This window comes from Haliotis rufescens, unplaced genomic scaffold (assembly GCF_023055435.1).
Source record: "Haliotis rufescens isolate VD_foot unplaced genomic scaffold, xgHalRufe1.0.p SCAF_22, whole genome shotgun sequence".
NCBI classification, from domain to species: Eukaryota; Metazoa; Mollusca; class Gastropoda; order Lepetellida; family Haliotidae; genus Haliotis; species Haliotis rufescens.
The window spans coordinates 5,141,901-5,157,557 of NW_025963913.1; the positions used below are offsets into that span (position 1 = coordinate 5,141,901).

The 15,657-nt window shown below is 39.4% G+C and overlaps 1 protein-coding gene across 2 annotated transcripts in view; it reads right to left on the reverse strand.

Moving 5' to 3' along the window:
- LOC124136293 (globin-like) overlaps window positions 1-15,657 on the reverse strand; it is a 76,909-nt gene that overhangs the window by 8,901 nt on the left and 52,351 nt on the right. For both annotated transcript variants that reach the window (XM_048401458.1, XM_046502177.2), the window contains exon 2: window positions 12,718-12,885. In XM_048401458.1, the coding sequence (XP_048257415.1) occupies window positions 12,718-12,884 (167 nt within the window). In that variant the 5' untranslated portion in view covers window position 12,885. The remainder of the gene's footprint in view (window positions 1-12,717; window positions 12,886-15,657) is intronic.

A 15,657-nucleotide genomic window follows, 5' to 3' on the forward strand; every position in this document is an offset into this window, starting at 1 on the left:
TGTTTAGGGGAGACTGGGTATGTGTTTACGTGATCGTCGTTGAACGCTGAACCAGACCGGACCCCCTCATTCAACGCCATTACGTGCAAGTGTGTCTGTGGGAAAGGCAAACTGGCATTCAGTAGGTCATGTGATCATTCATGCAGGAATCTGACACCAGCTTCACAAAGTAATTTAGTATTCAATAAACAATACTAACTTAATAAACACCAGCCTGTAGTTATATATATATATATATATTAAAAGAATGAATATTTTACATGCGAACAACATTAAACAAACCACACGGCAGAGCTGAAGTGAGTCAAATATTTAAATTTATATTTAAAAGTGAGGTGGTAAATATTCATACATAAATTGCCCAGAGTCATAAAACGTTTCTTAATTTAAAACGGTGTTACATATTTACTAATGCATTATGGGTGATAAACAGACTTCGGAATAATCTTTGAACCATCGATACCATTAAACTCCAAGTAGAACCTGTGCACGACGTTCTTTAATTAGATCTTCAGCTCAAGGTGGCGTCCGGCCGATGTTTATTTATAGAAGACTGTTTACTGCAGACGATTTTGGCCAACGCCTTGCATGTCTTGGATGTTGTTGAGTACATACTGAACGTTAAATGATCCATTATGTCGCAGACAGTGGAAGCATGGAGTAAATGCACTTTACTGTACACAGGTGCTCTGCATTTGATTATCAGAAACGGCATTTTAATATTTTAAACTACTTCTAAATGAAACGCGTGTATTAAATCATTCTACAAGGGCATTACCTTGCTTAAAGTTAGCTATAACATTGAAATATTGCGTCTTTGAACGAACTCAGTTAACTGGGTTGTGCTTCCACTATAATTAACTACTACTACTACTACTACTACTACTACTACTACTACTACTACTACTACTACGAGTACTGCTGCTGCTGCTGCTAACACAATCACTACAACCATCATCACAATCACCGTCTCAACATGTCTTGCTAATTTCGCATTGTAGTTATATTAACATTCTATTGTATATCGCATCTCTGTGGATATGTAGTTATGTCGATTAAAATATTGGTGCTACGTATACCATGACACACCAGTAGTTGTAAATCTATAACGGACCGGTGGTCCCTTTACTGAAATAAACCCACCGTCTCTACTTTTCATAGATAAACATATGTACTATTCGAGGACACACACACTCTATAGAGCTAATACAACGACACAGGGCCCTTCTTTTCCCTTATGTTATAACTGTTATATTATGTTATCGAAGTCGCAAACAGGAATAAAAACAAAACATTCCAACATTCATCGAGGCATTCTAGAATAAAACGATCGTCCCATTTCTTGCACAATATGACAGCCAAATGGTAACAGTGACTGCTAACAGTCGATACAGACACCTTGCGATTATATCGGGAGATTGGTCTAGACGCAGAGAACGACCCTGCAACGACATGCTGATCACATCTCACATAACAAGGCTTCTATTCTTCATACTGCTTGAAGCATGACACGAAAATATAGTCCTCTTTCAGATAATATCAATGACAGTGAAAGCCGTCCTCAGGCGTGGATCAACGAAATTCAGAACAGGTTGTTTCAGTGAACCCTTGAACTTATGAGCGACACAGCATTAGAATGCACCCCTGTCAAACGGGGCATTAACAACTGAATGTGAAAACCTAGACCCGCGTAGGGATAACGTATTGTTGTGTGTTTACCAGTAATCCCCCCGCGTGTCACCAGGAAGATGGAAATACCGTAAATACCAGTTGTCAGTGTTGTGAAACTGATATTCTGTGATGCGAACATTAAAGTGAGACCCTTCAGACCAATTAATCGTAATAATAAACTCCACATGATAAAAAGTCGTTAATATTGATCAACCCACCTCCTTACCCAGTGGTTGATTGTTATATTGATAACATTGGTACAAGGGGAATTGGTTAAAAGACATCATATTGAATATACATGTATAAGAAATAAATACACTTTCTGAAAGTCGATTGACGTCATTAATTTAGTTACACAGCGAGCTATCTATCAACTTAGTGTTATTAAATTTACCGTCTATTTTGAATCGAAGTAGGTCGCTTGAAACGAAATATCCTATGTATGGCTTTGGGAAGTATATACAGTCAAACACTGTTGTGTCGAACTTTGATGTGTCGATCTTGCGGTTGTCTCGAAGTAAAAACGTGGTCCCTGTGTATTACTTCTTTAATCTTCATTTTTCGGTTATGTTGAACCTCGGGGAACTCGAAGTATTTACGAAGGTCCCTTCAACTTCGACACAACGTAGTTTCGACTGTACCACCAGTTATACATGTACCATGTTACAAAACTATGCAGTCTTTCTTACCCAACACGTAATTTTGACGCTGTGTAACACGTAAAGACCACACAGACCCAAGGTAACACAGTTACAGATAGTATCACAGGAACTAGTATAAACTATGTTTTATATAATCACACGTACACAGATCTGTGAATGAATGATGTGTTTATTGTGTGCTTGTTGTTGAACGCCACACGCAGAAATATTCCAGCTATATGACGCCGATCTGTAATAATCGAGACTGGATCAGACAAACCTGTGATTGACATCATGAGGATCGATCTACGCAACTGGGATACGAAGAATGCATCAACCAAGTCACCCAGCCTGACCACCCGATCCCGTTAGTCGCCTAAGCCGACAAGCATATAGTCGCCTTTTACGGCAAGCATAGGTTGCTGAAGACCTAGTCTACCCCGGATCTTCACGGGTCTGGCAAGCAGGGGTTGCTGAAGACCTAGTCTACCCCGGATCTTCACGGGTGTCGTGCAATGAACTCTGAATGAATTTAGCAGAGCTTTCATGTGGTTATGGAAATGGTTTGGTGGGTGCTGTGTATATTCATATCAGATAGTCACACATGTATAACATATATCGTATTCAAAAGATAGCTAGCACAACACATTTCGCCAGCGACGTGATGGCGAATAACACAGCTTACCTATAATGACAAACATATATTTCCCTTCCGGAATGGTTATTGAGGGTTTTGTAACACCAGGGAAAATTAGCTGAGCTCAGCAATGCTAAATTTGAAGATCGTGACAGATTGTTTGCCTGAGAATAACTTTATGACCTGAAACGGATGCAAGAATATTCAAGAAAAAAACCGGATTAATCTTACATCTTAAGACGATCATAAATATAATGTGTTGAAAACAGCATCCACACGTCCCGTGCCACCGGTGATGAGGAAGACGCATGTTCCACATAGACAGTTGTACAACATGAGAATTATTCAAAATATGTGTACCTGTAAGTATTTAAAGCACATACTGCTTGATCTTTGTTGGAAATGTTCAAATAAACAATTATGTCCTGTATCAATCGACAGTGCGGGAGTGAGGGAGTAAGGGTTTAAGCCGCTTTAGCAATATTCCAGCAAATAAAACAGTGCATCATACATTGTCATCTTGCTGGGAATCGAACCCGGAGTTTCGGTGTGACGAGAGAACTCTTTATGTATCAGGCTATTTCTGTTATATCACTTTAAGGTGAATATACAGACAAATAAATAAAACAGTGGAATTACATTCCAAGTCAAATGTGAAGGATGTATCAACTGTTTAAATATTGAAATGTATGTTTATCAAGCTCATACATATACAGTGAAACCCCGTTAATCCGGACGGCACCATTAACGAGTCATTTCCTGTGAAATCGTCCGGATTAACGAATCATTTCCTGTGAAATCGTCCGGATTAACGAGTCATTTCCCATGAAGTCGTTCGGATTAACGAGTCATTCACTGTAAAATCGTCCAGATTAACGAGTCATTCCCTATGAAATCGTCCGGATTAACGAGTCATTCCCTGTGAAATCGTCCGGATTAACGAGTCATTTCCCATGAAGTCGTTCGCATTAACGAGTCATTCACTGTAAAATCGTCCGGAGTAACGAGTCATTCCCTATGAAATCGTCCGGATTAACGAGTCATTCCCTATGAAATCGTCCGGATTAACGAGTCATCCCCTATAAAATCGTCCGGATTAACGAGTCATCCCTATGAAGTCGTCCGGACTAACGAGTCATGATACCGTAGTAATGTCCCTTTAACAGTAAACGTCCTGATTGCGTGGGTACGGAATAACGTGGTCCGGACAAACGAGGTTCCACTGTATTATGAAGTTGTTTTTGTTGTTCTTACATATTCCTACTTATTATTTTAATTGGTTTCTAGTTGAACATTTTTTTCTGAGGACAGATGCTAACAAATAAATTGTTTAGTCAGCGAAAAAGAACATTTAAATGCCAGCTGCCTTCAAGCAAATGTCAACTACAGCGTATCTGATTAGTATCAAATAACCTGTGGGGATTTGGTGAGGACAGAAAAACATAATGACAGGAATTCCTTTAGCGCATCTGATGAAGGTTCAAATGCTGATTTTGCAATATTGATATTAATAATGTTGATCTAGTGCATCCACTGTGAACTATCACATAACATGGATAGCACACAAATGACTATAATAGCACATGGGACGAGTGAGTGAACTGGGTTCTCCTCCGCTCCTGGTCTGTTTGTTTGTTTGTTGTTTAACGCCGCACTCACAAATAATCCAGCTATATGACGACAGTCTGTAAATAATCAAGTCTGGATCAGACAATCCTGTGATTGACATCATGAGTATGAATCTACGCAACTGGGTTACGATAACATCCATCAATCAAGTCAGCGAGCCTGACCACCCGATCTCCCTTCACACATACAGGGGACATTGGAGCCCCTTCAATCAGGACGACTTGCTTATCCAACAAACCAGATCATTGGGTGTGTGGATCAACGAATATTGACTATAGGCAAATGATTGATTGACTGTTCCGGATGAAAGAGCATCCATTTTGAAAACATACCAGGGGGTATTTCATCCAGAATATCACATCAGTCTCACGATCTCATCAACCTTTCGTTAGCTGGTAAGCAAAAGTAAAGAATATAAATTTCGCACGACATTTCGGTGTAGGCAGCTATACAATTTAAACAGAAACAAAAGAAAATAATTCTCTGGTCGAATTTCAATATAAAAATAATACAATCTTTGATTTTTTATCAATTCATTATTTATTTGTACCTTTAATACGAAATATACAAAACGGATCATTTTACATGGCTTGAAGCAAGGTTATAATAGCGGCTAGTTATTTCTCAACATGTCACAAACGATGCGCGCCTTATGTTATAATGATACCCCGAGCAGCTGGGCTCAAGATGGCGTACGTGGGCGTGGTATTGTAAACTCGGCTGAAATGCGAGATGTACTCGGTGAGAGAATGTCAAGAGTGTGCCAGGGGGCACGGGGGGCACAGGTGCCCCTGGGGCACACGAGGTCTAAATCTAGCTCTTTTTGTCTATAAAGAAAGCAGCTTCCCACCTTTCCCTCAATAATAGTCCTAAGAAAGGAACAGCCCTCGAACTTTTGAAAAAATGAACCAGTAAACACAAGGCAAAAGCCAAATTGGTACGACAATACAGACGTGGTTGTCAAAAAAGAGAGTAGAAATCGAGCTCGTGAAATTGATTTTTAATACGAACCAATCTCAAACGTCCTAACATAGCATTTTCAAATTTGTTTTGGGGACTTTGACTTTAAAAAGACAATAGAATTTTCTATACTATAATGTATTAAAGTAGTTCTAACCCAAGTGTGCCAAATCAGTAAAACATACATTTGATCTATACGTATTTTAATTGTGTGAAACCTAGGTTGGTATCTTGCTTTTTTCTAAAAAATCACACTGGGACTCGTGTCACAAAGTGACCTTAGCTACGACTCATGTAACGCGTATACGTTAACGTAGACTTCGGATAATCGTTTCGATCGCTTTAGGGAGGTCTTGGAGTTAAACCCATGATCACGAGATCCTGATCTCAAAGGGATGAAATTCTGTTGCGAATGTTGGAGCCTTAAACATGCGGGGCACGGCTCCACAAAGTGATCTTAGCGCGACGATCATCGTGTCTGTGTTAAAGGTATGGGAGCTCCGATCGTCTTAGCGCTAAGATCGCTTTTGGAACCGGACCCTGGGTAATTTGTTTATGACCACCCGCCTATAAACACGCATCGTTTCATGATAATTATTTATTCAAGGCCAAAATATTTATTGCGTATACTATGCTTCATTCTCATTTGTATATGCGTGTCTAACCATTACTGTTTGCCACAGGACCCGTCAACATGCAGCGATGAGGCCTGCACACGGAGGCGGTCGAAAGTAACCCTTTCACGCAAACTACATCATATAAATTGGCGAACCTGGAAAGCAGGTATTTCAAATTCATCTAACTGTTCAACATATCGAATCTTCAAAATTGACAATGAGCTTGAATCATATTTATTAAATATTCCCTACCATAAGCACTTACATGTCTCTTCTTTCGAACATCCTGACACAGGTTACCTATTGAAACAGGAAGATGGAATAGCATTCCAAAAAGTGATAAATTATGTGATATGAACTATTGGTGATGAATACCATAGTATTTTTATATGTACATATTCTAACGATACTCGTAAATTGTATATACCATGTACATAAAAGAATCAAGCAAATATGCTTAAGTGCAGAGAATTGTTTAACTTCTAAAACATCTGTGCAGATGAAACTTTGTACACATACTGATATCATCACGAAAGCTGATCAAGCTCCCGGCTAATTCTCTGTACGCCTCACTCTGTTGTCTCTCTTTGTACCTCACATACCGAGGTCCTTGGCCTGAGTGTAAAAAAGTTCTGCTCTGTCCTGAGTATGTACTGTGATTTACATTTTTTGTCCTTTATATGTTTTCAGAACAGATGGTTACTATATTAATTCAGTGTAGCAAAAATATTTTTCAAAAGTTATTTAGCCCCAAAACCCCTAAACAAGGGAACAAAGGACAAGGCATACAAGTTGAAATGCGTGATAAAAACTCGACGCCAATTAAACTGTAGGGAGGCGCACGCTGTCTTTTATCGTCCTATAGTTGTTTGCACTGGTGCGTACCTCCCTCGCAACAATCACTTCCTTTACCCAACTTGACATGGCGTGCACTTCACCGACTTTCAAACATATCTTCTGATCAATGAGGACGACAGTGATACGAAATGGAGAGCTAAAAGTTGTCGAGGAATGGGAAATAAATTTGGTGTCTTTGTATGGGATCCTAAATTGTAAAATGGTAGAAGACAGAGGCAGTGTATTTTCTATTAAAAATTGAGTTAGATTGGTTAGTGAGTTGGGTTTTACGACGCTTTGAACCGTGTTTCAGTTATCCCACGGCGTGTCAGCGGGAGGAAGGGCGACGTGGTGCAGGCCTGAGACGTTGCCACTTTGGTGAAACCATGATTATTATCAGTGCAAATCTGGGATTCGACCCCAAGATCACGGGATTATCGCACGCCTTATGGACCAAGTCTGCTAAGCGACGACTGGATCACCAGTTAAAAAGAGGTTTTTTTTCTAGACAATTATGGTAAAATATAATGAATGTACTTTGCGTAAAAAGTATACAGTGAAACATACTCTTTTAACTCGAATTGTCCTTTGTGTCCTTTGTGGCGATATCTTCCTGGCAAATTCTTTATATGCATTATGGTCTAATACTGTCACTCCGTTTGTCTCGATAGACACTATATATATGGCATAACACCGTCACTCCGTTTGTCTCGATAGGCACTATATATATGGCATAACACCGTCACTCCGTTTGTCTCGATAGGCACTATATATATGGTATAACACCGTCACTCCGTTTGTCTCGATAGACGTCATATGTTATGAATGCTTTGTCGACTGACGTCATATGTTACGTATGCTGTCGACTGACGTCATATGTTACGTATGCTCTGTCGACTGGCGTCATATGTTACGTATGCTCTGTCGACTGACGTCATATGTTATGTATGCTCTACCGAATGAAAGCGGAAAAATCGTGATTTCAACACTTCTCCGTCACTAGAGAAAAGATTATGTCGGTTTTATAGTACTAGTCCACTGAGATACCATGCCGCAGCTTAACATGAATACACAGTATACTGACTCCGAGCCGACCAGTCCTTGTTTCATCCCCTTAACGCCAGTCAGGATAACAACAAGTACCATCTTTTAACGTCTTTTGGTTGACGACTGAGGCATTCCGATTGTACAATGAGGGCAATCCTTACAAGTCAGCTTGATAGACATCGTAGTATTTCGATAGCAGATAAAAACGTGGGGTCCATAAGTCTTCCTTCCAACTTTCTATGAAGCCATTTGATCTTAGCGTATTCCCCTTAAAGACAGGACATTCTAAATACCATTTTGTTTTTTCTAAGTATGTGATAACATGCAAATGAAAGCTGTAACGTAAGTTATGAGGCACGTGAATCCCAACACAAACAAACCAGATGCAAACGGCATTAAGATGAAACTAAAATATACAGACGGAGAGTGTTTAAAGTTGAACCGCCTGCAATATTTTGAGAATTTATCTTTTTATTGGATGTTTATAGCTTGACGTAGAATTTGGAATGTTACAATCAGCATGCGGAAGAACGGCTTTCATCAATGGAATGCTTCTCAACAATATTCAGGCTCTGTGGTGCAGATGTTTTTTTCTTACGGAAAATGCCTTGTGTTGTTTCATGGTGTAAATACTTTCTGACGCTATAAACTAATCGCGTGGTCTGGCTCGGTGTTTTATTTCAATCTCTGCCCAACATGCGGTAACCTTTGAACCCTCAGTATCTACACGCCGATAACTATATTTGATTGCATGAATTACGACGTGCTGATGTGTGATAACCAGACCCATGGACAATTTCAGACTGGTTATTGTACAGTAAAAGTCTTTTTTACAAAACATATATTGCGTATTTTAAGACTAAGTAAAACAAGGAATACATAATTAACGTTGGATGGCCTTAATGACGCGTCACAAGTCCCCGAACGAATAAATCCGAAATAATTGACAGCGAAATGCACACTGAAAGAAATTCTTCGCATTCAGTGGTGGTAATGTGAGCATGAAAAGTAATTTCGCATTCCTTTGATATAAAAACATAATACGAAGAAATGTGGCTTCAAAGTTAATACATGAAATCAAATTGTGAATTTTAGAAATGACATTCATATTGAGCAGGAGAAATGCCATCAGTATATAAGAGAAGCATTTGCGCTTTCTTTTGTTTCATTTTTAGCATTGCATACACATCAGCAGATGACGAGATGTTGCTTTATAAATATTTATGTGTTGTTTATAAACAAAGTAAGCAGGGATATTTCTTAAATTCGACTTCCCACGAAAAACTGGGTCAGGTGGCATAGTTAAGTAACAGTTTGTGTATTCTCAATGGGTCGGCATTACTTGAATAAAAAGACCCATGGTGAAAGGATAACAGCTTCTTTTCAAACGACAAATTGAATGGTTTCGTTATTAGCACGATGTAGGTCAGACTGACGTGCGGAGCTGTGTTAATTAGGGCATCGCAAGGCTCTGGGCTGGAACGTCTACATCAGGGCAGAAAGAGCATTCTTCCGAAAACTTCCATTTTCAGTTACACCTCGATCGTTAATCCGGATGTCATCTTTCCATGTAAAATCATCCATTTAGCCAAAGTCCTGGATTAACGAGTTTCGGAGAAATGTCGTTTGTATGTGTAGACGTTCTGAACAGGCATTGCCTGGATTGAAGTGTTTCCGGACTAGCGAGGTTCAACTGTATATAATGTTATAATGTGTGTGTGAATGTGTGTGTGTGTGTGTGTGTGCGTGCCTGTGCTGTATGTGTAGTATGTGTGTGCGTGTGAGTATCGTGTATGTTTATGTGTGTGTGTGCGTGCGTGCGTGTGCTGTATGTGTAGTATGTGTGTGTGCGTGTGAGTATCGTGTATGTTTATGTGTGTGTGCGTGCGTGCGTGCGTGCGTGTGCTGTATGTGTAGTATGTGTGTGTGCGTGTGAGTATCGTGTATGTTTATGTGTGTGTGCGTGCGTGCGTGTGCTGTATGTGTAGTATGTGTGTGTGCGTGTGAGTATCGTGTATGTTTATGTGTGTGTGTGCGTGCGTGCGTGCGTGCGTGTGCTGTATGTGTAGTATGTGTGTGTGCGTGTGAGTATCGTGTATGTTTATGTGTGTGTGGCGCGTGTGTATGTGTGTGTAGCGCGTGCATGTGTGTGCGTGTGAGTATCGTGTATTATTATTATGTGTGTGTGTCACGTGTGTTTGTGTGTAGCGCGTGCATGTGTGTGTGTGGGAGTGGGGGGGGGGGGGGGGTGTTTCTTGTGATACGTTGTTACAAAATCGTTACTTATGGTACTTATCTACATATATACACATTAGAATTCTGGCCGAGCTTCATAACTGTATACACATGTATGTCTACGTGCCATCTTGTGTTTGATTCCTGTAGTAGTGGTATTAACCACCGGGTCTCGTATCAGGACGGTCAAACACATGTTCCCCGTTTTACATTCATCAGTGTCAGTTTCTTAGGGACCTACGGTATTTGTTTAGACCTTACCCCTGGTATTGGGCTTACCGTAGTTATCCGAGTTATGAACTTTTTACTAAGTGAGTGAGTTCTTTGCTGAGTGAGTTCTATTCTGAGTGAGTTAGTTCTTTTCTGAATGAGCTGGATATACACACGATGGCGTTTATGCAATCGAAAACGTTTGTTGCTTGTACATACAAAGGGCCACGTCGCCCATGATGACTCATTGTTCATCAGACCACACTGGAGAGTCGTGTCCTGGTGTCCACATCTAGCTGCCATTGTGACCATCTGATCCACACACACACACAGAAGTAAATGTCATCCTCTTCTTATTGTAGCATATTTTTCTTGTAAGATTTAAAGTGTACCAGTTTCTAACTTGGCTGAAGTTGGACTGTTTTTTTAAACATTTTTTTAAAATAAAACTTTAAAATTCGATTTACTAACATGGTAAGTCAATATTCATTTTCATTTCCCAGATACTCACAACAGTTTGAAATGGGAAGAGATGTTGATGTGTGGTTTCTCTTTGACCCCGCTACACATTATAACGGCTACGTATACATGTACCGTCTGATTACAATAGAAACAACTGATGCGGCGTTGATTTTTCACCACATTTCATTCATTGCTTTTTTACATTTTCCAGCCTCACAAACTGTTTTGAAAATGCGATGTACCAAACACGCTTAAAAATCGATGAAATATAAGCTTTTATACTTACATATGTATATCTACGCCTGTCTATGTCGCGGCCTTGACAATAAAGTAAACTGTCCTGCAAGCGTCACGTTTGATCCTTGACGTTCACTACATCTGCCACAGTTTTTATGTGATTCTACGGATCCATTGTGAACGCAACACAATAACTACATACCACATTGAAATGTACTGAAGCGGAAATCAAGAAATTGGAAACATTTAATGAACCCTTCAGGGACTGACCGCAAACCAGTTCCAGGGTGACAGATTCTTCTTTAATATGAACCTTAGGTTATTTAACCCTTCAGGGAACACCTTTGTGGGCGTACTATATCTACGCATGAAAAAATACCTTTGGCCTATTGTGTGTCCGAGTGGTATGTTGATCAAAGTTCAGTTTTCACAGCGGTTGGTCTGAAGCGGTGTGTTGTGACGTGAGGCAACCTTGAACGGTATACTTTCACGCTGATAAAGGATAATATACGACTAATTTGAGAATTGTTATCCATAACATTGCCGTACGAAAAAAGAATTAAGCGTGGTGTCTTTTTATCTGTTCATAGTCTGTTATACATTGACCCATGGTTCTCATTGAGGTGAAAAGGCTTTAACGTTGCGTCCAAGACTCATGCCGAATTTAGAGTGCTAGCCTGATATATCATGCCGCAGTTTAACATGAATACCCCACTCAGACACAGTATGCTGACTCCGAGCAAACCAGTTCTTGTTTCAGCCCCTTAATGCCGAGCACCAGGCAGGGTAACAACAAGTACCATCTGTTAACGTCCTCTGGTATGACATGGCCGAGGTTCGAACCCGGACCTTCCGCTCTCCGGGCGGACGCTCTACCACTAGACCACGGAGGCGGTCTGCTTGATCTGGGAGGACAGCCCGAAGGGATGAAACCCACGAGCATGCATATGGTGCTGACAAAGCTAGAATCATTTTCAGGGTGAATATTGGATTCTAACCAACGATCATAGGAATCTGGCATGGCAAAGGGGCGCAACTCTGCACAGCTAAATGCAGCGCTACCGTACGCGTATTCTCCACGCGGATTTGAAAAATCACTTGAATTACAATCTTTAGGCAAATGAATTGTTCTGCGCAGCTCAGCAATATGACAACTATATCACGGTGGCCTATAAATAATCGAACCTGGAGCAGAAACCAGTGGTTGATAACAGGAGCAACTATCCAAACTGACGGCATGAAATATGAATACCGATTTCCAGTTTAGTAAACTCTAACGACCATCATTTGAACCAGTATTAATAGAATAAATCCTCCACACACACTCGCTCATGCACGTCGCTATAAGTGCAATAACCTTGGTCGCGTCGTCTGTTCCCTTTTCACCTCATTTCATTCTACGGGTTCGTCACGGGAATCCAATTAAAAATCTCATTGTGTCTATAAGCTTTTTTTCAAACGTTAAAACGTCACTTCTCTGGCGGTATGACAACCTGAACACAATTACTCCGTCTATAACTAGAAACACACTTACTTGATAAGGAAGCTAACTCCATTGCCCTTGAGGTTGATACTGACCAGAGCCCAGCTGGCTCTGATGGCGTCCTTCTGGCGTTCCGTCAGTCCCGTGGCTTCATCCGGCGTGTCCATGTCTCGACCTACACCGAAGATGTACTGCACAGTGGACACAACCAGACCCATGCTGAAACCAAAACAGGCCATGCCGTGATTGCTGATCATTGGCCTCTTGGAAGTGTGTCGGTAAACCCGTTACCCTCTCAATATTTAATCCTGGTGCTGGAGTCATCAGGAGATGGAGGAGCGTTAGTTGGAGGAAATGGTGGCAGTCTGGCAGCTGGTGGAGGGTAGGAATGGTACCAGCTGATCTGTACTGACATGTTTAATGTATGTTCAATGTATGTTCAATGTATGTTCATTGTATGTTCAATGTATGTTCAATGTATGTTCATTGTATGTTCAATGTATGTTCAATGTATGTTCGTTGTATGTTCAATGTATGTTCGTTGTATGTTCGTTGTATGTTCAATGTATGTTCAATGTATGTTCAATGTATGTTCAATGTATGTTCAATGTATGTTCATTGTATGTTCAATGTATGTTCAATGTATGTTCGTTGTATGTTCGTTGTATGTTCAATGTATGTTCAATGTATGTTCATTGTATGTTCATTGTATGTTCAATGTATGTTCATTGTATGTTCAATGTATGTTCAATGTATGTTCAATGTATGTTCGTTGTATGTTCAATGTATGTTCGTTGTATGTTCATTGTATGTTCATTGTATGTTCAATGTATGTTCAATGTATGTTCAATGTATGTTCATTGTATGTTCAATGTATGTTCAATGTATGTTCAATGTATGTTCATTGTATGTTCAATGTATGTTCAATGTATGTTCGTTGTATGTTCAATGTATGTTCGTTGTATGTTCGTTGTATGTTCAATGTATGTTCAATGTATGTTCAATGTATGTTCAATGTATGTTCATTGTATGTTCAATGTATGTTCAATGTATGTTCGTTGTATGTTCGTTGTATGTTCAATGTATGTTCAATGTATGTTCATTGTATGTTCGTTGTATGTTCGTTGTATGTTCGTTGTATGTTCAATGTATGTTCATTGTATGTTCGTTGTATGTTCGGTGTATGTTCATTGTATGTTCAATGTGTGTTCATTGTATGTTCATTGTATGTTCGTTGTATGTTCAATGTATGTTCGTTGTATGTTCGTTGTATGTTCAATGTTTGTTCATTGTATGTTCAATGTATGTTCATTGTATGTTCGTTGTATGTTCAATGTATGTTCATTGTATGTTCATTGTATGTTCGTTGTATGTTCGTTGTATGTTCAATGTATGTTCGTTGTATGTTCAATGTATATTCATTGTATGTTCGTTGTATGTTCAATGTATGTTCGTTGTATGTTCGTTGTATGCTCAATGTATGTTCAATGTATGTTCAATGTATGTTCAATGTATGTTCGTTGTATGTTCAATATATGTTCAATATATGTTCAATGTATGTTCGTTGTATGTTCGTTGTATGTTCAATGTATGTTCATTGTATGTTCGTTGTATGTTCAATGTATGTTCGTTGTATGTTCGTTGTATGTTCAATGTATGTTTAATGTATGTTCAATGTATGTTCAATGTATGTTCGTTGTAAGTTCAATATATGTTCAATGTATGTTCGTTGTATGTTCGTTGTATGTTCGTTGTATGTTCGTTGTATGTTCAATGTATGTTCAATGTATGTTCGTTGTATGTTCATTGTATGTTCGTTGTATGTTCAATGTATGTTCGTTGTATGTTCATTGTATGTTCGTTGTATGTTCATTGTATGTTCGTTGTATGTTCATTGTATGTTCGTTGTATGTTCAATGTATGTTCGTTGTATGTTCATTGTATTTTCGTTGTATGTTCGTTGAATGTTCATTGTATGTTTAATGTATGTTCAATGTATGTTCAATATATGTTTAATGTATGTTCAATGTATGTTCGTTGTATGTTCATTGTATGTTCGTTGTATGTTCAATGTATGTTCGTTGCATGTTCATTGTATGTTCGTTGTATGTTCGTTGAATGTTCATTGTATGTTTAATGTATGTTCAATGTATGTTCAATGCATGTTCAATGTATGTTCAATGTATAACAGGATACACGTTGCAAGGTATCATAAGGTGTGCATAAGGCGTGTAAAGCGCAAGGTGGGTACAGTGTATGATAAGATGATATTCGGGACGAACGACTTATAATTCTGACACCAGCCATATGAATACAGGGCGTTAATAAAGCGACAAAACCCTTTTCATATCAAAGAGAAAGAGTTGATTGTACGATTCCGACTATATCATGATCATGTGTTTATTGATCACTATCAAATAGTAATGCTACCAGGTGTTCGCGAAAAGCTGAGCGTACCCTGCCCCACAGGTAGCACCCCTCACAAACACATGCAAAGGCAAGTCAATTGTTCACCTGAAAAACAAGGGTCATATGGTACAAGTCAAAATAGGGAATTGCATTTTTGTCACTGATGCGTCAAATTTGGAAATGTCCTCCACATGTCTCCCATAAAAAGTTTGAAAGCTTTACTGAGACCTTGAATGTTGTAACCTAGATCAAACAACTTCCGAGCAAGAGTCGTATGTTAAAAAATCTCCTTGAAAGTCGAGATCCAAACTGAAGATGTATAATGAACACATCACTGTCAGCAAGCAGGTCTGCATCGCCGCTCCAGTACGTCACAGATAACACGTTCCTACATTCGTATATGTATAATTTCTTCCCGATATATCAACATAAAATGGACAGGTCAAAGACGATATACAATGCTGTCGCAACGTCGCCTAGTTACGTACCAGAATAGGTGAAACCTTTGACACGACCCCCAGAATGAAATGAGTAAGCGAATTACATTTGACACCTAGAATACATCATTCAACCGACATCAGT